Source organism: Phaethon aethereus (assembly GCF_964289735.1).
Source record: "Phaethon aethereus genome assembly, chromosome: 1".
Classification (NCBI taxonomy): domain Eukaryota; kingdom Metazoa; phylum Chordata; class Aves; order Phaethontiformes; family Phaethontidae; genus Phaethon; species Phaethon aethereus.
Genome location: NC_138575.1, coordinates 155,118,084 through 155,141,481, shown reverse-complemented (window position 1 = coordinate 155,141,481; position 23,398 = coordinate 155,118,084). Strand labels below are relative to the sequence as shown.

At 46.0% G+C, this 23,398-nt stretch overlaps 1 protein-coding gene across 1 annotated transcript in view; it reads left to right on the top strand.

The window, feature by feature from the left end:
* Positions 1-23,398, top strand: part of ARHGEF7 (Rho guanine nucleotide exchange factor 7) — a gene marked incomplete at its 5' end in the record, with an annotated part of 125,600 nt that overhangs the window by 5,552 nt on the left and 96,650 nt on the right. Inside the window, 1 exon segment of the mRNA XM_082009239.1 lies at positions 11,080-11,166. Within this exon segment, the coding sequence (XP_081865365.1) occupies positions 11,080-11,166 (87 nt within the window).

Here is a 23,398-nt window from a genome sequence, read left to right as displayed (position 1 = left end):
ACGTAGAGCCTCCCAAGGAGATTATTGTGGTTCTGGCAAGAATAATCCGCGGCGGGCAGCTGTGCCTGCCGTGGCTGCGTGCGCGGGGAGCACCGGTGTGCGTGCGGATGCGGCGGTTCCGGGGTGGAAGCACTGCGAGGGTGAGCCAAGCGCCCAGGGAAGGTTATCCCCGGCAAAGTCGTCGGAGTTGCCTTTTTCCTGAACACACGCTGTTCTCCTAAGCGTTACTGTGAGCTGCTTATGGGATCGTTCGGTCCCGTTACAGAGTTGTCACTGGCCACGTTGTCGTTTAGCACGTTAGTCCCATCGCCTTGTGAGGGCAGGGGTGCACGGGTGCACTGGAGGAGGATGCCCTTGCTTTTGGCATCTACGCACCGGCTCTGTAATTCTGGTGACCGGGATGTCACCCAGAAAAACACGGCCTGCCTGCGTGCGCTGAGGACACAGAGGACTTGTATCTGTGTTTGGTGTCTTTCACCTTGAAAATCAGACACTGTTCATGAGTAAGGGTCTAGACTGAATAAATAAGAGCATGCCAGACCCTGAGAAGAGGGGCAATTAAGGAAACTGTTGGCGATTAAATTGTTTTTGTGATAAAATACAGAAAGGTAATGTAGTATTGCTGGTCTTACTCTTGTTAATGTCCTTTCCACAGTTTCTAGATCCGTTCTTTCTACGCTTGTGCACAATATGGACAACAGAAAAGTCAATTCCTTAGCCCTCAGGTGCTTTACTGCTACTCAGACCATCCTCCGAACACCGTGTGCGTGTGAGGAAAAGGAAGAGCTGTGGGGAAGCCACCAGCACGCTCCCTCTGGTTACTGCTGCATGCTGCTGGCTGAGGGCACCACATTATTTGGCTGAAAATGTTTAAGACTCTAATTCAAGCCTTAGAAAAACTCGAAGTCTAGCTTTAAAGTTGAAGTTTACAAATTATATTTGTATAGTGTATTTATTCATACATACACACACACACACATATGGGTACTTAAAATCTGGCTTTGAACCGCTTTGGGGAACTCAGTGCACATCTTTCTTAAATAATTAGTTGTTACCCAGTGGCTGTGATTTGAAGAGCTGGAACCTTAAAACATTTCAAGCATGACAGGGCTTGCAAAAATACCGTGAGCTGGCAGCACGGAAGCAGCGTCAGTCTTGCACCTTGGCTGGCTGAGCTCGACTCCCTGCTCCTCAGCCAGTGTGACACTCCCGCGCTGTCCCCAACTTCGCTGCGCAGAGCAAAGCCACCTTCTCTCCACACCTCTCGGTATGATGTGGTTGCTGCTGTCACCCACAACTGGCAGCGCAGAGTCAAGGAGGGGTGGCCGGTGTCATCTGCAAGAAGTTCCTGTTGTGCTGCTCCTCACCACGTACCTTCGGCAGCCGGTGGGCAGAGTCCCCTCTTGGCCCGTGAAACATGGCTCAGGTCTAAGCACATTTCGTTCAGGTCTCCATTTTCCCCCTCTGCAGCGAGCACCATTGGGTGGTTGGCAGCTTGCCCAGGAGAGGGTCTGCACTGTAGGGCTTTGGTAGTCCTATGGAATGTTTTGACACACAGAGAGGAGGAAAAAGCGGTAAAAATCACACACCCCTTCTCCTCCCACCGGTGCAGCTATGCTGACAGAGAAGTGCTTTTGTTGGCTTCATCAATCATAGAATCTTTTAAAGGTCATCTGGTCCACCCCCCCTGCAAGGAGCAGGGACATTTTCAACTAGATCAGGTTGCTCAGAGCCCCGTCCAACCTGCCCTGGAATGATTCCAGTGGTGGGTCATCTACCACCTCTCTGGGCAACCTGTGCCAGTGGTTCACCTCCCTCATCATGAAAGAAAGATGGGGACAGACTTTTTAGCAGAGCCTGTTGCAACAGGACAAGGGGTAGTGGTTTTAAACTAAAAGAGGGCAGATTTAGACTACATATAAGGAAGAAATTTGTGACAATGAGGGTGGTGAACCACTGGCACAGGTTGCCCAGAGAGGTGGTAGGTGCCCCATCCCTGGCAACATTCCAGGTCAGGTTGGACGGGGCTGTGAGCAACCTGATCTAGTTGAAGATGTCCCTGCTCGCTGCAGGGGGGTTGGGCTAGACTTTTAAAGGTCCGTTCCAGCCCAAAGATTCTGTGATTCTATGATCTTTCTTAGAAGCCCCCTTTAAGTACCGGGAGGCTGCAAGAAGGTCTCCCCAGAGCCTTCTCTTCTCCAGACTGAACAACCCCAACTCTCTCAATCTGTCCTCACAGCAGAGGTGTTCCATCCCTTGTATCGTTTTTTGTGGCCCTCCTCTGGACCCTCTCCAACAGGTCCATGTCTTTCCTGGGCTGAGGGCTCCAGAGCTGGATGCAGGACACCAGGTAGGGTCTCACCAGAGCAAAGGGGCAGAATCACCTCCCTCGACCTGCTGGCCACACTTCTTTGGATGCAGCCCAGGAGACAGTTGGCCTTCTGGGCTGCGAGCGCACATTGCCGGCTCATGTCCAGCTTTTCATCCACCAGTATCCCCAAGTCCTTCTCGGCAGGGCTGCTCTCCATCCCTTCATCCCCCAGCCTGTACTGATACTGAGGGTTGCCTTGACCCAGGTGCAGGACCCTGCACTTGGCCTTGTTGAACCTCGTGAGGTTCACACAGGCCCATTCCTTAAGCTTGTCCAGGTCCCTCTGGATGGCATCGTGTCCCTCGGGTGTGACAACCGCACCACTCAGCTTGGTGCTGTCTGCAGATGTGCTGAGGGTGCACTCGGTACGTCATTGGGGGAAGTGGTACCGTTAGACTGGCAGAGGAATTCCCTCTCTGGCATATGTTACATCCACGCTGAGGAGCGATGCCAGCGTATTTAGCAGCAGAACTCTCCCAGTGTAAACAAACCCTAAGTGATGGGACTCCTGAAGCCTGAGCTCACGTTGCATCAAAACAGCGACGCTGCATGGGAAATGCTGCAGGGGTTATATGAGAAAGGGTGCAAAATCCCTACCCACCAGCCTTCCTTGGCGGGGTAACGCCAGCAAGTGGAGCTGCCAAAATACCTCTTTAGATAGGTTCTCGCCAAGCGCTGCCCAATTCATCGGCTTTCTCCACTCACTGACTTCAGTGAAATACACGTCTTCCTGCAGGCACCTCATGCTGGCACTCCTGGAGCTCCGCAGCGTGAGGCTGGTAGTACCGCATGAGGTTGGTGACAGTTGCACGCTAGCTGATGTCCCCTTTTTCTTTAAAACAGCAAGAAAATAAGCAAAAACACGGGAATTGGGAATATTAGTTCTCAGCATTTAGGCAACACTGGAAAGAAGATTACCTCTGCAGTTGCAACCAGACCCTCTTAGGGGTATATGTGAAATTCTTCATGCACGCTCCCGCGTATGTGCTTCGGTAGGACTCGTGCCCAGTTCAGTTCACAAGGTGGGCCTGCAAGTGGATCGTAACTGCAGTTGCAGAGGCAGCTTTCAGTCTTGCGTTCGCCAAGTTTTACGTGCTTGGCATGCTCGGTTTCTTAATGCTATCTTAATGTAGTTTTTTGCGTGAAATATAAAAATACAATGGAAACCTGAGAAAACAAAAATACTGTCTGGAATGTCCCGGTGCCCTTAACTTACTGTGTTTGTATCTTAGGGCTTGGTCGGATACCTGCCTCCTTGGAGTCAGTTTATAGGCTTTGATGGGAATTTGGTCAGGGTCCAAGGGAAGTAACAGAAGTACAGTACTTCCACTGCGAAGAACATAACGTTTTCCTGAACATCGTCTAATACAGGTGCACATCTGAAAGTATGAGCTGAAACAGCTGTATCAGTTTTACGGTGTCATTTTCGCAGGGCAGATTAAAGAGAAATGTGTCCCTAGCTGTTCTGTAAGACTCGAAGAGCCAGTTCATCAAGGCCACCACTGACCTGGCTGGCATTTTAACCAAACTATAAATTTCTTTTGCAAACTTAGCTGCACTTAGTTTTTGAGGGCTATTTCCAATAAGGGACTGAAGCAGCTAAAGCAGAACAGCAGTGTGGTTGAATGTAGGCCCCTGTTAATGAAGGCTGGTCAAACAGACGAGCACTTCTGAACACATGCAGGGGAAGAACTTGAAGAGCTGGAGGAGTCTTCAGTCAGCCAAAGTGCTCCTGGTTCCAGGTGCCATAGCAGGGTGGAAGTTGAGGGAGCATGGAGCTGTGGCTGAAGAGTTGGTATGGCCCACTGGACAGTAAAAGAAAGCTGGTGGGAAAAGAGTGTGTGGTGTAAGAGTATGGCTAAATGTGGGATTGGAGTTCGGGATTGGAGTTGCTGGTTTGGAAGGTGGTGGTGTGTGGTCTGAGGTGGGACAGATGGAATGACGAAGTACAGGGACTGGTGTGGTGATGCAGGATGTGCAGCAGAGGAGTGTCAGATGTGGGGTTGGCCATGTTCATGGCAATGGAGCGAGGCATTGGGATCTAAGAGCTGTTTGCTGCAGCTGTCACTAATAGTGGTGTTCAAGGGCAAGAGGTTTAGGAACCTCCATGCTAAATTATTTCATAAAAAGTGGTCACTTGTCACTTCTCAGAGAGGATGCGCTGTTGAGTTCTTCCAAAGGACACTCAAAGGACTCTTGTAAGTCCAGGAGATGACTGGAGTTTGGGCTGCTAAGCAGATGGAGCTCTGTTCACTGACTGTGGAGCTAGTGCCGCACCAGCCATTGGTCTCTAGCAGTGGATGCTTCCTCAAGAAGTAGACGATGCTTGACCAACCTGATCTCCTTCTATGACCAGGTGACCCGCCTAGTGGATGAGGGAAAGGCTGTGGATGTTGTCTACCTGGACTTTAGTAAAGCCTTTGACAGCGTCTCCCACAGCATTCTCCTGGAGAAACTGGCGGCTCGTGGCTTGGATGGGTTTACTCTTCGCTGGGTGAGGAACTGGCTGGATGGCCGAGCCCAGAGAGTTGTGGTGAATGGCATTAAACCTGGCTGGCGGCCGGTCACAAGCGGTGTTCCCCAGGGCTCGGTTCTGGGGCCGGTCTTGTTCAGTATCTTTACTGACGATCTGGATGAGGGGATCGAGTGCTCCCTCAGTAAGTTTGCAGATGACACCAAGTTGGGTGGGAGTGTTGATCTGCTGGAGGGTAGGAGGGCTCTGCAGAGGGATCTGGACAGGCTGGATCGATGGGCTGAGATCAACTGTATGAGGTTTAACAAGGCCAAGTGCCGGGTCCTGCCCTTCGGCCACAACAACCCCATGCAACGCTACAGGCTTGGGGAGGAGTGGCTGGAGAGCTGCCCGGTGGAAAGGGGCCCGGGGGTGCTGGTTGACAGCTGGCTGAACATGAGCCGGCAGTGTGCCCAGGTGGCCAAGAAGGCCAACAGCGTCCTGGCCTGTATCAGAACTAGTGTGGCCAGCAGGAGTAGGGAAGTGATTGTGCCCCTGTACTCAGCACTGGTGACGCCGCACCTTGAATCCTGTGTTCAGTTTTGGGCCCCTCACTACAAGAAGGATGCTGAGGTGCTGGAGCGTGTCCAGAGAAGGGCAACGAAGCTGGTGAGGGGTCTGGAGCACAAGTCTTATGAGGAGTGGCTGAGGGAACTGGGGTTGTTCAGTCTGGAGAAGAGGAGGCTGAGGGGAGACCTTATCGCTCTCTACAACTACCTGAAAAGGGGTTGTGGTGTCGAAAAGGGGTGCTGGTCTCTTCTCCCAAGTAACCAGCGATAGGACGAGAGGAAATGGCCTCAAGTTGTGCCAGTTGTTTAGATTGGATATTAGGAAAAATTTCTTCGAGAGTGTGGTCAGGCATTGGAACAGGCTGCCCAGGGAGGTGATGGAGTCACCATCTCTGTAAGTGTTCAAAAACCGTGTGGATGTGGCGCTTCAGGACATGGTTTAGGGAACATGGTGGCGCTGGATTAATGGTTGGACTTGATGATCTTGAAGGTCCTTTCCAACCTTAGTGATTCTGTGTGATTCTGTATGATGTTGTCCCATTTATCTATGGAGAATGCTGCTGTGACACCACTTTTTCTTTTCCATCCCTGCTGGGTGCAATTTGTGAGGGCAGGTGCTTTGGGATGGAGGACAGAGCCGGAAACCCGAATGCCCCAAGGTGTTGGGCAGGGGTGCAGGAGCAGGCAGGAGGCAACACAGCTGGGAGCGGTGGGGAGGGAAGGAACCTGCAGGAGTTGCTGGACAGTGAGTCACCTGCAGCTTCACAGCCCAGGTTAGTGTGACAGTGGCCTGGCTTCCTCCTCGTGTTTTTTTTTAATCTCATTTTTATCCCTCAGCACAAACCCTGGTGACAGACCCCAGCCTGCAGCACTTGTACAGGAGCTGTTTGCCTCTGTGCCACCATGCTCCATCGGAAGATCAGTTGCCCTTGATGTTGTGCCGTAGCCACTCAAAGGGGCTGGATGCAAAACACAGCAGCTCTGGGACCGAACGGGATCAACAGGACCTTTTCATTAGCTTTGCTGCATTGTTCTTTTGTGGTTATTTGTACTGATTAGGCTGCGGTAATGCTCTGCGTGTAGAAGGTGTTCTGGAACCTGGAGAGAAAACACTTTCCTGCTGCGAGGCGGGTATGGTGTAAAAGGCTCCAGGCAGGATGAAGAGGGTGTGTGAAAAATGGTCTGGCATGTTGTGACAGAGGACAGTACCCTCATCCACCCTGTCCCGACGACACCTCCCTTTGGGACTGCGTTCTTCTGTGATGCTCTCCACAGCGCAGGGCTGCCTCTTCGCGGGGTTCTTCCCTCATACGCCTACTTGAGGGCTGAGTCTTTGAGCCTCAGACCTGGGCAGCCGTACTCATGAACAGGGCATTTTTAAGTGTCTGCAGGGCATGCCTACTAGGTTGCAGCTACCTGTTAGTCCTCTGTTAGTTTCTGCTTTCTAGTAACTGCGATAGTCTTCTTACATAGTAAACCATGTTGTACATATTATATGTCATACCAGATAAGTTATTTTTTTTTAACTTTATGTAGTAACTCATCTGTAATTCAATCTCTTACTATTGCCCTCGTGGTAGATTCCAGTTTATATTTAAAGTCCTCATACACCTCTCTTCATTTGACCCATTTTGTCAACTTGCTAATCAGATAAATACAAGTAAGCAGTAAGTAAGTAGTTTCCCATATGTATAACTTAAGATGTCTCCTACTTTTTATTAATTTCTCGTGTTTACTCATTGCAATTAGAAGACTTTTTTTTTCTTCTAAATTAGTTCTTTTACACATTCCTTGCGTATTTTCTTCATATACTTTCTCTGTCCGAATGAACTAATGGTAGCCTTTTTAAATTTTTCTAAGCCCCCCCCCATCATACCTTTACTTGATACTGCCTGTCTCCACATTGCCCTGTTTTATGCGTTTGTCGTTGTTGAATAAATCATAGATTTAAACTGATCAAAACTGATGCAACATGTAGCTAGGTACCATCTATTTGTATCGCACATTGTTCTCTATCTTTTCTGGATGGTGGAAAATGTACGCCGCTCCTTGATAGCTGCAGTGCATCACACAAGTGTCCTCATTGAAGTATCCATGATTTCCAGAACTACTCCCTGAGAGATTAAATCTTAATCAGAACCTGTCCCTGAACCACAAAGAAGTGGTTTAAATTGTTGCTGCTCTCTGTATTACCTTCCACTTGTCTCTTTGGATTCCACCGTGGAGCTTCAGTCCCTAATTAAGAATCTGTCAGGTCCCTCTGGAATCCTTGTCTTTTCTAATTACTGTTAACCTTTTTTATTTGTATTACTGGAGCACACAGAGGTTCCAGTTGGACACTGAGGCCTCTTTGTAATAGGAGTTGTACAGACATATAAGAAAAAGACAGCCCCTACTAATGAACTAATGGTGTTGGTCTGCGAAAGCAAGAGCGTGAAGCAAATACTGGAGAGGAGAATATGTAACCTCTTTATTTCATCGGCTTTACGTACATGCAGTCAACTTTTTGCTATGCCAAGTAATTTTGGAGTATGACCCTACTTTAATTTTATTTTGTTTATCCTTTCTCTCTGACTGCATTTGCCATTTTTCAGGCAGTCCAGTGCTTACCTGCCTATGGTCTGCTTGCATTGTGTTCTGTTACATTTTGAATAGCCAGTGAGGCAATGAATGTGACCTATGAGAGTGAGGTCACCCTCCTGAGCTTCCTATAACTGTATGTAAGGGTGTCATATACCATACGTGTGTTTTTAACACTGGCTTGGCCCACATAATTGAGCTTTAAGATTGTCAGGGCTTCTGAGTTTGTTACTCTGGTCACTGTGTTTCTCAGCCATCTGTAAGAGAAGGTTGCCAGAATCACTTTAAGAAGTCCCAAGTAAATAACATAATGGGTTTGCTGCTTTTTAGGGGTCATTAACAGTTTAAATTTCTAGCAGGATACAAATGCTAAGATATTTTTAGATTTGTTACCCATACGCTTCTGTCTCCTGGTGGATAAAAATGCCACTGTAGCCACAGGGCTGAGAAAATACAGCCTGATTCTACCATTGCCCCTAAAGTCTGTTCCCTTGTTTTGTGAGAGAAGAAATGGCATTTCTAAAGATTTACTGTAACTTATTTTACTCTTTTGAGGAAAGATGATTTTTAACTGGAAACATGCATTAAACAATTTGCAGGGTTTGAGTTTTCTTTGCTTTTGTTTTCTTTAATCTTTAATTGGAAGTTTTTGCTCTCCGCTAATCAGATGTCACTCCTTAGCCCCCCCCCCCCCCTTTTTTTTTTTTGGCCTATTTCCAGGCATTGTGCAGTCTTTTCTGAATTATGTGCAGTCTCTTATGAGGTAGTAGTCCATGTATCTGGGTTTCTTACAGTTACTGAGTTCTGTGCTTCTGTTGGGGACTTTGGAAATGAAGAGTGTTAATGTGGATTATGTTATTTGGACATATTGGACATTTTGGACACTTGTTGTATGGACAAGACTTTTGTTTTAAGAGAAATCTAGATTTACTGTGATTTCTTGTTAGAGGTTATTCTTGTTTGGAGAGTCGAAGTAATTTTAAGGTTTCTCAGAATGAAAAGAGGCCTTGATGAATGAAGTAGAAACAACCAAAGAAAATGGTGGGTGCAAAAAAAAGAGATAAGGATGTATGACCTATAAAGGGAGATAAACCCCAGTTATTATCAAAATAGCTTAAGGGAAAAAAAAGTTATAAATTGCAACTATATACTATTGTGTAAATATTAGGAATATGGAGGAGGGAGCATACTAGAAGCATCAACATGGAAATACTCATCAACATGGATTCTCGGGAACCTGTTCTAACAAGGGGTGTTGGCATGATTGACTAAGCTTGAGATTTCTTACTAGAATTAAGTAGTACATTAACAGAGTAATCTAAAAGTATAACAAGCAAAAGGGCTGAAGCTCATGATCTTTCCAGAAGGATTTTCTCACTGCTCGTAACCTTTCTAAACTTACTGAATTTATCTTTTGGGCTGTTGTACTCACATAGGACTTCTTTGGCATTCCCTTTACATTTTAGTGTAGTAAAAGGGTTATTCTTAACCCACAGCAGTTTATCATAGTACCAAACAATTTGAGGAGTTTGGGGGGTGTGTGCACTTGCTTGAGGAATGGAAAATTCTTCAACTCATATCACTACCAAATTCCTCGTATTATGAAATAGTGGCTTTCATTTAAAACTCATCTGAATTTTGTGTTTAGAAAATGACAGTGATTTGTGTTTTAAATTTCTTTGTACCAGGTTCCCCCTGCCATGCTGTTGTGTTTGTGAATTTTTGTGGCATCACAGGGTCAGAGATATCATTGATACCGTATAAACATGCAGGAAGGCACGACCTTGGTTTCAGCTTGATACAGGGTTTGGAATGAACCTTACGTGAAGTTCCCAGTGCTGTGAAGGTGGATTATGCTTGTGGGTTTATGTAGCCTGGACCTACATGCGCATTTAAGAAAACTTCTTTCCGGGTGTAATGCATAATCAGAGGACACGACGCCATGCGTTGGCACCTTAGCTTCCAGCAACTTGCAGCGCTCTTCTGTGCTAGGCTTTCCCCTTCCAACAGAACGAGGTGTCCAGGGCTGTGGGTCTGCTTACCTCTCGGTTTGGGCAATGCTTTGTTTGCTGAACTACCTCACAGAAATCAATGAGCTTATTGTGAAGTGATGCTTATGTAGGCACAGAGTTCGAGTTAAGCTGTGGTAAGCCAAGCTACAGCCCTGAAGCCCATGGGGCTGGCTGTTTTTCCGTGGAAGGTCTTACAGTTCACTTCCAGGGCAGAGGTGGAACCGAAGGCAGCGTCAGTGGGGCTGCGGAGAAACACGTGGCTGTGTTGCCGAAAGCACTTTTGTCTCAAGTTCAGTCAAGGTTTTTCTCTTTGCATGAAGTTGCGTCTTTTCTGGGGTAGGAAGAGGCTGCAGCAGTTTAATGAACTACAGATAACACTGGACCCTGGAATTGGTAGATTATTAACTCTGGGTGCTGATATTTTTTCCACTGAGGTCTTTGGGGCATTTCGGATATATTTCCTTGTTAGAAAAGCGATACTTAAGGGTGAACCTATGTCAAAACAAGGGGGCCCTGGCAGCCCCACAGACGACGCGGGCCACCCGCGACATGGGCTGTGCACCCGCCGTACTTACTGCGGCCCGGGGCGGGACGCCATCCCGCGGAGGGGCTATGTCCTGGCTACAGCCCCTCAGCCCAGGGCCCGCCTCGCTTCGCCCTGCAGCCCAAGCCCTTAATGGCACGGGGCGGGTGTAGTATTATTTAAAAAAAAAACCCCAAAATTAGAACACCTAAGCGGGGAGGCCTGGGGGCGCTGCCAGCGGGGACTCCCCGCCTTCCCTCCGCCGGCCAGGCCTGGGGCTGCAGCCGGGGCGGGGCAGGGGAGGGCTGGGCCGGGCTACGCCTCCCTCCGTTCGCCTCGCCGCCCGGGGCCGCGCCTGGCCGGGGAGCCCCTGCCCGCGCTCCTGCCCTCGCACGCCATTTCCTGTGCTCTGTGTTTACTTCCCGGTTCAACCCTAGCACTGGGAGCGATCGGCGCCGCCGCCGCCTGCGGAGGGAGCGGGAGGTGAGGTGAGCGGCGGGGCGGGGCGGGGCGGGGGACGGAGGCTACCAGTCCCGGTCCCTGCGCTGAGCCGTCCGCCTCTTCTCTTGCAGGTGTACCCGGAGCCGCGGACGGAGGGCGAGTGCCTGAGCAACATCCGTGAGTTCCTGCGGGGCTGCGGTGCCTCCCTCCGCCTGGAGGTGAGTCGGGGCGGGGGCGGGAGGGCAGTGCCTGAGCTGGGGGTGCCCGGCTCGCTCCCCGGGGGTGGCGGTGCGGGTTTCGCTGCCTCCCTCTGCCCGCCCGGCGCCGCGGGAGGCGTTGCTGCCGTCCCTTTGTGCCGGGGGACGCGGGGGCGGCGGGCGGCTGGCAAGATGGTGGCGGGCGCCCCTCCCCGGACTGCGGGCCCGGGGGGCGGCGGAGGAAGCCGCCGCTGCGCGCCCTGAGGTTGCCTCCCGCGGTCTGTCCGCCGCCCGATGGGTCTTGGTGGCGGCTGCGGCTCGGTCGGGCCTCCATGGCCGCGGGATGGCTCGGCTTGCCGGCGGTGCGAGTACCGCGTGGAAGCGGCATGGAAGGGCCCCCTCGCCTCTCCTCGGCGAGGGCTGAGGGAGGGTGCGCCCCTCACCCCCTTCCAGCGTAGATCGGGGATATGCTGCCGGGGATCCGTGTGACGGGGGGGTTTGCCCGGCTTGGTTGGGAGTGGAACCTTTGCTTTTCTGTTCAAGCGGATTCTTGGTAATAAAGGTATAAATTGTATGCGATTTATTTCTGAAACTGTTTCTGAAGCGCGGGAGTTGGCTTGTGGTAATGAAGTCGTTAACAGCCAAATAAAATACTAATTAAGGAAAATGGTAGGCGATGCTTCTTCTGTTTAAATGTATGTTACATAAAAGCCCAGGAAACTACCATCTTTTCCAAACATGCGTTCACAGGGTTGCAAATTAGGTAGTCATATATTACCAGTATATTTAGCTATAGCAAGTACATGCTGCTGTCGGGTGTACTTGATGTGTGTGGGTGGGAAGGACTTAAACAGGAGGATTAAAAACAGGTTGCAACTTCTCTGCATTGGAAAGTAGGGGGTATTGTAATTTCAGTTCTTAGAGGTATTTTTTGGGCGGAAGAAATGATTCCGAGTGCTTCTGGACTTAAATTAGTGAAGTGTTGCCTTAATTAGTTCTCAGGTTCTTACAGTACCTCTGGTCCTGCCTGTAATTTTACCAGGCAGTAACAGAATATCGTTAAAAAGATTCTGATTGTTTTCCTGAGGCCTCTAGATGGTGAGGTATCATTAGTGAAATTAATGATACTTACAGGACTTACATTTAGTCTTACGTTCCATCATGGGGAAAGATGGAAATTAAGACAGCTTTTGGCACTGTTTCTTGTGAAGTAAGGCCTTGCATGCTTACCTGCCTTTCTTCCCACCCCCCAGTAAAGAGAGAATTTTCTAGGCTTTGTTGGGAGACAAAAACCAAATTAAGTTCTAAAATATTCAGAAACGAGGTTCTGGGGTGAACTTTGCATTATCTCAAGCATTCTGTTTTGCCTTAAAGCAGCTGTCTCTCCATTTGTTTTTTCTAGGGCTGCATGGAGTTTTTCACGTTTTGAACATTGGTGTGTTAGAGCTGAGTGAAAAGTCAAGTAGTAGATATGCATGAGCTAAAGAGAATTGGGGAGGGAGGCACTTCAAATCTCAGTTAGGAAATAAATTGAGTATTGCAAATGTTAAAGCAAAAGGGAGGGGGGAATTTACAATGAATATCTTCCCCTGTCCCCATCCCCCCCTCTTACTTGCTTCCTACATCAGGTTTGTCACTAAGCTTGAATTTTTTTCAGTTGTGACAGGCTGGGCATAGTCACAGCATTACAGTTTGGTCTCTCTTTTGTAGTTGTAGAAATCAGCTCTTTTTCTTGTCACTCTGAGGAAAAAAAGTGAAGAAAAATGGCTAAAAGAAAAGGTAATTTTGGTCTTACTCTCAGAGCCTGAATATCTTTGGGCATAGTCAAATTGTTAACCTGGCCTCAGGGGCTTCTCAGCAAGGTTGCCGGAAACTCCTTTCTTACGTGGAGGTAACTGGCTGCAGTAGCTTCCAGCTCAGCATGTTAGAACAGGAATTACGCCCAAGCTACCAGGAGAGTTGAGAGGCTGGCAGGAAGGAGCACAAATGCTTGGGCTTATGGAGCCTCTTGTGTGTCTATTTATGGCTGGTATGTTGACTGTTCCCTGTTGTTTTCTCATTAATTTTTCCAACCCCCTAGCTGTGGCCAAAGATGAGAGGAATGGCAACCTGGATTGAACCAGTGAGTAGCTGGCAGGGGCCTCTCAGCCCTCTGCTAATCCTGGGCTCTTTCTCCTGTCTCCTTTAACAAGGTGTGAGTCAGCCCTCGTGGATCTCTGCCTTCCTCGCTGTGGGAACTGGGGAGATGCCGTAGCTCCTCTGTGCAGCGTCTATGTAATGCTTCCTTAGCTGCGATCAGGTTTAGAGATTGCATTGAGCAAAGAGTGTGAAGAGTGTCTCTGAAAGTGCTGAAGGCAGTATTTTCAGAGAGGGCAGATTAACAAATCAAGAGTTAATGGTGAGTGTAAATATTTGACACAGTGGTGGATGTGCATGTGGTATCTTAAATAGTAGAAATATTTGGATACTACTGGTATCAGAGGAAACTCTAGAGTGATGTGGGGAAATGTGACCTTGTGCTGTGCACTAATGCGGTGCTTTTCCTAACAAGTATTCCACAATGAGTTTTGCATACCTCTACGTGGGGTGCAGTTGAGCCTGGCATTGAATCTGAGTTACATGTTTTTTGATTAAGTGATTTCTCTGTGTGTAATTTTGTGAGTGTGGTAAAAACACAGTACTGGTTTTGGTTAGCCTAGGTTTGGCATTGCACAAGCACTTTCTGCTCCCAGACCTGAACTCGTCTTGGAAGTAGCAGAATTGTATTTTTATGAAACTTTGTCAGAGCTCCTTGCCTTGCTCTGGAGCTCTGTACGGTTCCAGCTTTGGAGACTTTATGACATGTTTGAGAACTTGATAAACTACTGTGGTTAATGGAAAGTTGCACGGCAGTAAATGGCTTCTTTGGGATGTTTTCCTCTGTGGCATCCTTTTATTGGAGGACATGATGACTCTTATCTTCCAACCCTAAAAATAAGGAGCGGAGGTGAGAAATTTTGTTGGTTTGGAAATATTCTGGTGTCTGAAAGTTGTTTTCCTTGTCTTCTTCCTCTTACTTCCCAGTAAGTTTGGGCTTTTAGAAAGATCATAGGATATTCAGAAAGTATATTTCAAATTCTAATGAGGAGGATTGCTCAGAGGAAACCTGTGGCTCCCTTCCCACACCTCCCATTTTTTGATGTTTTAAGTGTTCCAGAGCAAAAAGAGTACTTAATTTGGAGCTTGCAGCAGTCCTTTGTAAGACGAAATCTGGGTTGGTAAAGCAGAGTAAGTTTCAAGAAATAACCAGAAGAATGTTCTGCAAGTATTATTTTTTAATTTTTTTTTTTTAATACAGGTTTTTTGTATGCAGATATAAAGAGCTGAGACCTATTAATGAAAAAATGTTACTAAGACTTCAACCAGGGATTGGATTTGCAACTCCATGTTGTTTTTCCTTTCTGGAAACTGCTAGTGTTTGCTTAGAATAATTGTAGTGTTGGGTAGTGTATTCTACTTTGAAACTTCACTGCCTATGATGAATGTGTATGTAGATATAGAAGGGACTGTAGAATAGCTGCCTACATTGTCGGTTCACAACTTCCCGTGCACTTTTTCCTTAGGCAGGAGACATATGCCATATACTGCTCTTGCCATTTTTGCTTTAAAGGCTGTTTCCCCCATAGTTTTATCTTTGAGTGGGAAGACATTTAACTGCACTCCCTTCTGAGAAGAATGGCCTGCTTTTCAACACAGAGTCCTAGACAATTGTTGTACGTGGTGGTCTCTGCTCTAGAAGAGTACAGGTGGATATAGTTGAGATGGAAATCACTGCAGATATACAGTATCTTCCACAGAAGTCTGGCAAAAGAGACAAAAATGACAAGGTGATGGTCACAGAGCATTGTGTGACAGGAGTCTGAGCCCTAATAAGTTTTGCTGTAATGATTATCTTGTACCTGTGTCGTGTTACTCTGATTTTGTCCTCTTTCAAAGGAGTTTCAGATTCCTGAATGTAATGTGGTCTTTCCTCATTCTTTGACCAGAGCTGCTTGACAGCTTGCAGGGCCAAGAAAAGGCCTTGGAGAAATCACTGTATAGTTCATCAGCAGAGAGGTTTGTTTGGGGAGCAGTTAAATGTAGAATAATAAGCAAAAATAGGTTAATAGAAAACTGTGTTAGTGTCTGTTGTTTAAAGGGTAGAATGCTTGATACATCCTACGAACAATACCAAGCTCTATGCGATCAAATTCCATGAGTAGTGTCTTACAGCATTTTTCTGCTGGCTTTAATCAAAGAAAAGATAAATGTCTGCTTATCTGCAAGTGTCTAATGTTAACAGGTTTCTTGAGCTCAAAAATGTTTTGTATTTCTGACTTTTGTAATGATAGGAAAAATGGCAACTGGCTAATAGAAAAAGCCATGGATCTGAGAACCTTTTCTGTACCTGCAAAGAGACCTGCTTGCTTCTGGGATTCAGGATGGTCATTTTATTACAGAGGCAGCAATGCCAAAACAGGATTTTATTTCTACAGTAAACTAACCAAAGAAAAAATAAAGCAAACCTGTCAGTCTCATGCAGTCTAAGAAGATCCCTTGTTTATTATTAAATCTCTTGTGTAAGAAGGATTTGCCCTAAAGGTTCAGAACACTGCATGCAAATTTGAGATATTAAATCTTGAGAGCTATAAATTATATCAAGATATACAAATATCTATAAATGTCTATAATACAGCTCTAGCCTTGAGGAAAAGTTTGTAAGAGGTGCCAGTGTCATTCTGTTAGACCAGCTAAGGGAGCAAGCTTTCCTGTCTGCCTGCTTCCCTCACACCCACCCCAACTGTAGCAGTTGGTCTATTCAGTGACGCTCCTTTTCGCTGAGCCTTGCATACTTTGTCAGATCATTATGGCTACAGTCCTGCTACCATTATGGCCTTGGAAAGGTATTCTGTAAGCTTTCAAAGACCTGTTTGTGTAAGGAAAGTGTAGAGCTACGCTGCTAGCATAGATGGATTTAGCTGACATCTGTTAAGTTAGAGGAGTGACTAGGATTCTAGTACTGAAGAGCTTTAGGCCAATCTTATGATGAAGATAATACAAAAGTTCAATCTGTATTGAACCCACCTACTCCTTTCAGCCCTTGTTCAGACTATTGTCCTTGTCAAGAGCAATTTTTTCTTTAGATTTGATCTTGGTTTTATTCCAACAGAATGTCTTTCTAACCCAGAAGGTGTGCTGTCGAACGCTGTGGCCGAATGCCTTCATGATTCTTTGTCATAAACATTTTCCAGAATTTTGATGTTTTAGAGTTACCGTTCTTTGCTTACAGACCACACGTTGGAAAATTTTATTTGGAGGCTGAGATCTTACTGGCAGATTTTTCAAAAGGGAAAAATTGTACAAAGACATTATATCTTTTATTAAAGATACGTCTAACTTGTATTCCTCGCCCCCCCCCAATTTCTAATTGCTCTAAATATTATCTAGTACAGATCTCTTCAGAGTAGTTTTGCAAACAAAGTGCAGTGTGTCACTGCAGCTCGCCTTGTACATACTGACCTTCAAGATGTAACTGGCCCCCCCAATTTCTAGCCTTTTTGTCATGTGTTAATATGAAAATTCTGAAAATCAGTGTTTCATGCAGTTTGTTCTCAGGTCTTTTTGGTCTATTTTGCCCATCACATATAATAGAGAAGTACAGCCTGACTTGCATGACTGGAAGGCCGTGTTAACATACCTTGTAACCTTTCTAAGACAGGAAAATGCTGTTTCTTTACTATTTACGTTACTTTTATATAATGGCTTCTTTTTAGAATGTGGATTTTTATGATGTGCAAAGTAGTAGTCTAGGTCTGTGATCATGTTTCATGTGTTTACCAATTGTTTGTATTCCCATCGAGGAGAAGCTGTTGAATACTACTTTAAAGGTGTCTTAGAAATAGAATGGGGGGAAAGGTGTGTTTTTTAAGGTCATACCAGTTCCTTTTCTCATATACCATTCATGCATGGTGTCATGGTAGCTGAGGAGGTGTTGGACAGGAAGGAATGGTAGTATCAGAAGCTGTTACAGTTTTATCCACTAAAACACAGTCTAAAACATGAATGTGCATGGTAGCATTTCAGATCCTTGCACTGTTCCCTGCTCACTTAAACCTTCCTTCTCTTCCCATGAGAATTTATTTCTTGTGGTTCTGCCAAGCTTGTTGCATCATCAGCTGTGTAGTATTGTGCCATCACTTCTTGACTAAAGTGACTCCAGTGGCTTTCATTAAATAATAATATTTCTCCTTATTGAGGTATGTGTTCAAAAGCACCTGATATGGAAAAATTTTAAGATGACTTAAAAAAACCCCTAGCAAATAACAAAAGTAAATAAAAAGCCTGTGCCTTTGTAATAAGGAGCACTATAACAAACGTGGTTGGGGAATGTGCTAATTTTTTTTTTTCTATTTGAGTGCTATATTCAATATTTCCCAAGTAAAAAATAATTCAGAATTTTAGAATTGGACTGTAATTTTTTTCATTCCTGCCAATTCTTTTGTATTGCTTATTAGCGTGATACTTTGAATGCAAAAATTATGAGTGTGCGTGTACAGAGTCTCTGGCGTGCAGATCCATTTGTCTTCGCTGCGTGGATTGTATGTGAGGGTGAGTCTGGCATGTCAAAATACACCCACAATGTTTCCATCCTGTCTTGGAGGTCAGTACATACAAGGCAAATTGCAGTGACACACTGTACTTCGCTGTAAATATTATCTAGTATAGATCTGTTCAGAGTAGTTTTGCAAATGAGTTCCTCTGTGGTTTGGGAGAGGCTTTGGTGTAACTGCTTCATTTGTGGTGTTCATTTGGATCTTAAGAATAGAATGAACCTTCATCTAGCAATTAAAACGTATTGCACTATTAATCTAGAATGCACAGAAGATTTCAGCATTGTACTCTTATATACCAAATTGTTTTCACAAAAGTGCTGCTTTGATAGAAGAGGAGCTCATCATGTGAGGGAAAGTGTGGAAACTTGGAAAATTCGGAGAAAAGGGTGCGTAGAGAGGGCTGGAGGGGAAGAGGGTTTTGGGCAGAGCTTCTGAGTCCCTGAGGGGGGAAAAAGGGAGAAGAGGCTGCTTGCTGACTTATGCTGTTCTCCTGACTTGTCAGAGGAGTTCTTGCTCTATAATTTCTTTAGCCCTGTCCTGCCTTCCAGCTCTTTGGTGGGAAGCGCAGTGAGGAAGGGCTCATCTGCTGGCTTTCTGAAGGGTGAGCGCTGTGGGAGGAGGCACTTTGTTCAGCCCTGAGCAAGGAGCAAGCTGTGCAGGCGTGGTGGGGATGCCAGGCATGAAGACCTTGGGAGGAGAGCAGGTGAGCTGCTCAATCCTTCCCAGCAAGAGAGCAGCAGCAGGTACAGTAGGTTGGGTGGTGCAAGAGGGGATGGAGGTGGCATTAGGGCGGTGTTGTGCCTGCTGTGAGGTGAGTGCTGAGCAGTGAAGTGTGTTTCAGAAGCCAGGTCTGTGTACACATCAGGGTCTGCCTGCCTTTTTCCTTCACAGGGGATGGTTATGGTTTTCTTAGTGGCTGTTCTGTTTTTTATGAATGACTTGTGAAGTTGGACTTCAGAAGTCTTGGACTCCCTCCCCACACACACTTCTTTTGAATAGTTTTGAAGACTTGAAAGACATTTTTTAGCTGTCAATAATACTGAAAATAAAAATGTAGATAATGCTTGCACTCTGCAACTATACTTGTGTATACTGAACCCAGTTACCTTGTTATTAGGTGTCAGCTGAATTTCCCAAGCCTGTGTGTGACAGAAAGACTACAAAAGATCTACCTCTATACAGAATGTGTTATAAGTGGTGGTATTTTGTATGAAGAAAACTTGAGTACCTGCAGATCTAATGACGTAGCATTGTATGTTTTTAACATACGCTTTTGGACTAACAAGGTCCTCATAGCTGAAGTGCATTCTGCAATATAGGAGATGTCAGTGCTCGGTCTCTGCAGGAACTTGGAAAACTTTCTTTTCTTGTGACAATGACTATCTGATTGGCAAGGGAGGAATTCTGGTGGAATGGTTGCATTGAAGATTACGTGAGATGAGGACTATGTAGAAGAGAGTCCAGCTCCGCAAAACAGGCTGCTGCTTTTTTTACTGTCATCTTGGCAGAATCTTCTTTTGATTTTACTTGGGACTTAGGAATCAACATAGATCACTTCAGTTGTGTGAAAAAGATGCAATATCAAATCTAGGTTTTCTGTGACCTGCTCTGATTTCTTAAATGCTTCCAGCTTTGCAACTGTTCTTGACTTCTGCTTGCATGTAAATATCTTGGCATGTGTGGGAAAGGTGATATGCACTGTGCTGTGGAGAGGAGGTTTCACAGACTTGATTTTGCAAGATCGTGTTGCTGAGAGGAGAAAAGTGCCTTGCTCACTTCCTCTAATTGAAAGGAAAAGGCCTATTAGAATATGGAGATTTTTCCTTAAGGGGAATTAATCTTATCTTTCTTCAGCTAAATATCCAGATAGCTCTAACTCCCACATGTTTCAGCTTGAACCCTCTCTTTTGCTGTAGTTAACCGTGTTTAGATGTTTCATCAGATTCTGGGCTGATCTTGTCAGTGTTACTGAGAGCTGGAGTCTGCCTGTGTGGGAGCATCACGTTCTTTTGACACTGCTTGCTTTTTCCAGGTCTTTGTTTTTCAGGAAATACTGAAAAATTCTAGGTAACAGAGAAAATTGTAGTGCTGAAAACCTCAGACCCTTGTTACTGAAAATAAGCTGTCTTCAGCTGTGATGCCTCTGTCTGTTGCCTACCTGCCTGATGATGCCAGCAGGATCTAGCTGGTTGGGTAACTTGAGGGCAGGTGAGGAGGGAAACTCGGCCGTGTGGGAGGGTGGTGTGATGTTTCAGTAGGTGGCAGTCCTTCTCTGAACCAGCCCAGGGCCGGTGGTGAGCCTGGTGTCAAGAGGGAGGCAGGGAGAGAGGGAAAAAAAGCAGGAGCAAAGTCTTTCTGTCAGTGCCATCTTGTGGGCCAAGCGCAAATACACGAGCCTGAGCGCTGGTGGCTTGGAAGGAAGAGGGGTATCCCTTCTGCTGCAGGGCGGTCTGCCTGCCTGGTGTCCTGAGGTGGCTCTGCCCCGCTGGCAGCCTTTGCTGGAGGAGAGCCTGTCTGGGGCTTCGCCTTCGGGGCCAGCGGGGAGGGGGTGCAGTGCTCTCGGAGCACCCTGTGCCTCCTGGAGGGCTGGGGCTAGAGGCTCGCGTTTAGCAGATGAATCCCAATTCATCATTTTCTCCCCTAAACTTCAGTTGAAGTCAAAAGACTTCTTCCAGTTTTTTTGACTGTTGTGTATTTTGTGTGGCATAGCGTGTTGCTCTATTTCATCATCCAGTTGGCTGCAGATCTCTGAATGAAGTGGGGTATTTAAAAATCCTAAGTAGTGGTTGCTTTTGAGTCCGATCTAGAAACAAAACATTGAATACTGAGCCAAGCCCTTGCTCCAATACAAATCCTCAGTGCTACTTGCTTCACCAGCCCTATGAAAGGTAGAGTGTAGTAGTGCGACTGCCTTAAGTGATGAAATAATAAAGGAAAAAATAGAGTGTGAGGGGGAAGCCCCAACAACAAATACGTACTATTACTAGCTGGTGTGCTTTCTGTTTTTGAAGGACACCGTCACAGGTCCTCTCCTTGTAGTGCTGAGGGTGTTGTGTGTTTTTTTTTTAATTTTTATTCCACTGCCCCGCCCCCCCCCCCCCCCCCATCTTATTTTCTCCCCTCTATCCCTAACTTGTTTTCATCGAGGAATTAGAGTGGTTATCAGAGGGAGGACTAGTGGTGGTTAGTGAGAACGTGGTGATGACACGCTTAATACTTTTTTCCAGATACATACTTGTTAAATATCTTGTGAAATTCCTGCCTAATCAAGTCTTTTCCCTGTGATGTCCCCTCTTGCTTCACAAGAACCCCTAGGCTGTTTTGCATGATGATTTTAGGGGATTATTAGCTGGAAGTGCCAGCAAAGGCAGGAGCTCTTGTCCTCTTAGGCTGGTACTGCTGAAAAACACGCCATTGCCCTAGCTTTAATTTAATTATATCTTCCTTTTTTCCCTCCTCTTCTCCCAAAAAAGGGTCCTTAACCAGTTTGATTCCTTCATGCAGATCACTCAGCAGGTGAATGGAAGGGGTATGTGTGAGAGGCATTTTTCTTTTAATGGCATTTGCAGTGTTGGAACAAATTAAATGGTCTTCAGCATGCTGAGATCTGTCTAAACAGAACTCTGGTCTCTGTGTTGTAAGCACTAATGCTTGTTTTGTTGGTTTTTTTGTTGTTGTTGCAGCAAGTTCCCCTCTGAAAAATTTTAAGAATGGGGACTCCGGGTGTCCCAGGGCAGGGTTTGGGTGCTGGTTAAAATGCTTTCCCCTTGCCCACTCTCCTGGCAGCGACTCAGCACAGCGGAGCAGAGCTTCTGGGGGTTGTTGAGGGGCTTCGTGCGTAACTCTGCGCTAGGCAGCTTCCTCTGAAGCCAGGAAAATGAAGTTAAATTGAAATAGCACAAAAATATTTGATTGTGGGATCATTGGTAGTTCAGTGTAATGTTAACTGGTGGTGAATTTACATGGGACAAAGGGATAACAGGTCGCTGCTGCTGAAAGTGGAGGTCTGCTCCCACCTTTGCCTCTCCCCTGCCCTCTCTGCCATGGCCATTTCATCTTACGCTGTTCTCATGTGTGCCAGCTGGCTGAGTAAATCCACAAAATCCAACCTCTTCCCTCCCTACCCTCTCAAAAAAACCTCAACCTACTCCACCACCACCCCACCACCACCAGATAACGGTGCTTCCCCCAAGCCCACCGCTGATGGAGTGGTGAGCCAGGTTGCCTCAGTGCAGGGTCTGAGTGCCAGGGTTGGTGCAAGGGAGAAGTTAGGGACACCTGTTAGGAGCATGACTGCATATTTCAGCAGATACCTGGATGGAATTTGAAATCCTGCTCCAGTTTTCAAACAGAAGAAATTATTTTTGAGAATTCCATTGATGGGCAATTTCTCAAGCATCTGTCTGTGCAAGGGGAATGTTGGTTTGGTTGGTGGGGGAGTGGGAGGGAGTGTTAGGCTGTGGCAGCCTCCTGGTTTTGATTAGTGTGAGCTTCAGTGGAAACACCCCTAAGCCAGGCATCCACCAGTTCAGTGTTTGACTTTCCTTACAACTCTGGCAGCAAGCATGTACTGCCCAAGTATTATTTTTACTTCATTTAGATGTGTTTACACTGTGTTTTGTGTTTATATCTAACAAAATACAAGCAATACTTTGCTTTATTTTTAGATGAACTGCCAGATTCCCAGTTAGTTGACTGTTCATTGCTTTTCCGCCAGTCTCTGGTGGCTTAGATTATTTTTTTAGTTCCAGTGTAACTGCTGCCCTGAACTGGATCGGAGTGGATAAGTTGAATGACTGTGGCACAAAGGACACAGCGGAGGAGGGAGGGGACCGGAACCTCCTCTTTTGGCAGCAGCAACTCAACCTAAAATAAATAGACCTTTACTGACTTTTCAGCTGGATCAGTCTATTCTTTAACTGTTTTGAGTTTATTCAGGCAGTACAAAGCAAAGAGACTGGGAGAGGGGGTGGAATTTATCCAACTCCTCCTTCACTTAATTAATGAATAAAAAAGAGGTTTAAGAAAAAGACAGTTCCTAGTTCTAAAATCTGTCAGCAGAAAGTGCCTAGAAACAGTTTGTTTTAAATTATCAGGCGGAAATACTTCCTATTTGTTAAATTAACTGGTTTTCCGTACAAAATGCGTTAAAACATTTTTTTCTTGCATGTTCTGTATGTTTTATTAGCTACATAGAGTGCCTTCAAAATGTACGTTTTAACTGATTACCATGCTTTGTCTAAAAGCAACCTCAGTGCAGAAATTGTGACATAGTTCATCATTGTCTGTCACTTGGTCAAATTCTTAAATGTGTGGAGATAGGAAGAAAAAGTTGGAGATGACCCTAAAGGTGATACCCAATGTTTAGGAAAGTGCTTGAACTACAAATATAGAACAGGATGTTAGTCTGTACTAATCTAATCATTATCCGAATAGGCCATTTAAATCCATCCACCCTGCAGGCTTGTGAGCAGCATAAAGTAAATTACAAGAAAATGCATTTTCACACCCTTTGCCTTAGGCTAGTTTTTTACCCTGATGTCACATCAACATTTTGTAAAAGATAAGTTTCATGGATAAATGCAGCTGAAGTATTTTCTGTACGTGGCAGTGAAACTGAA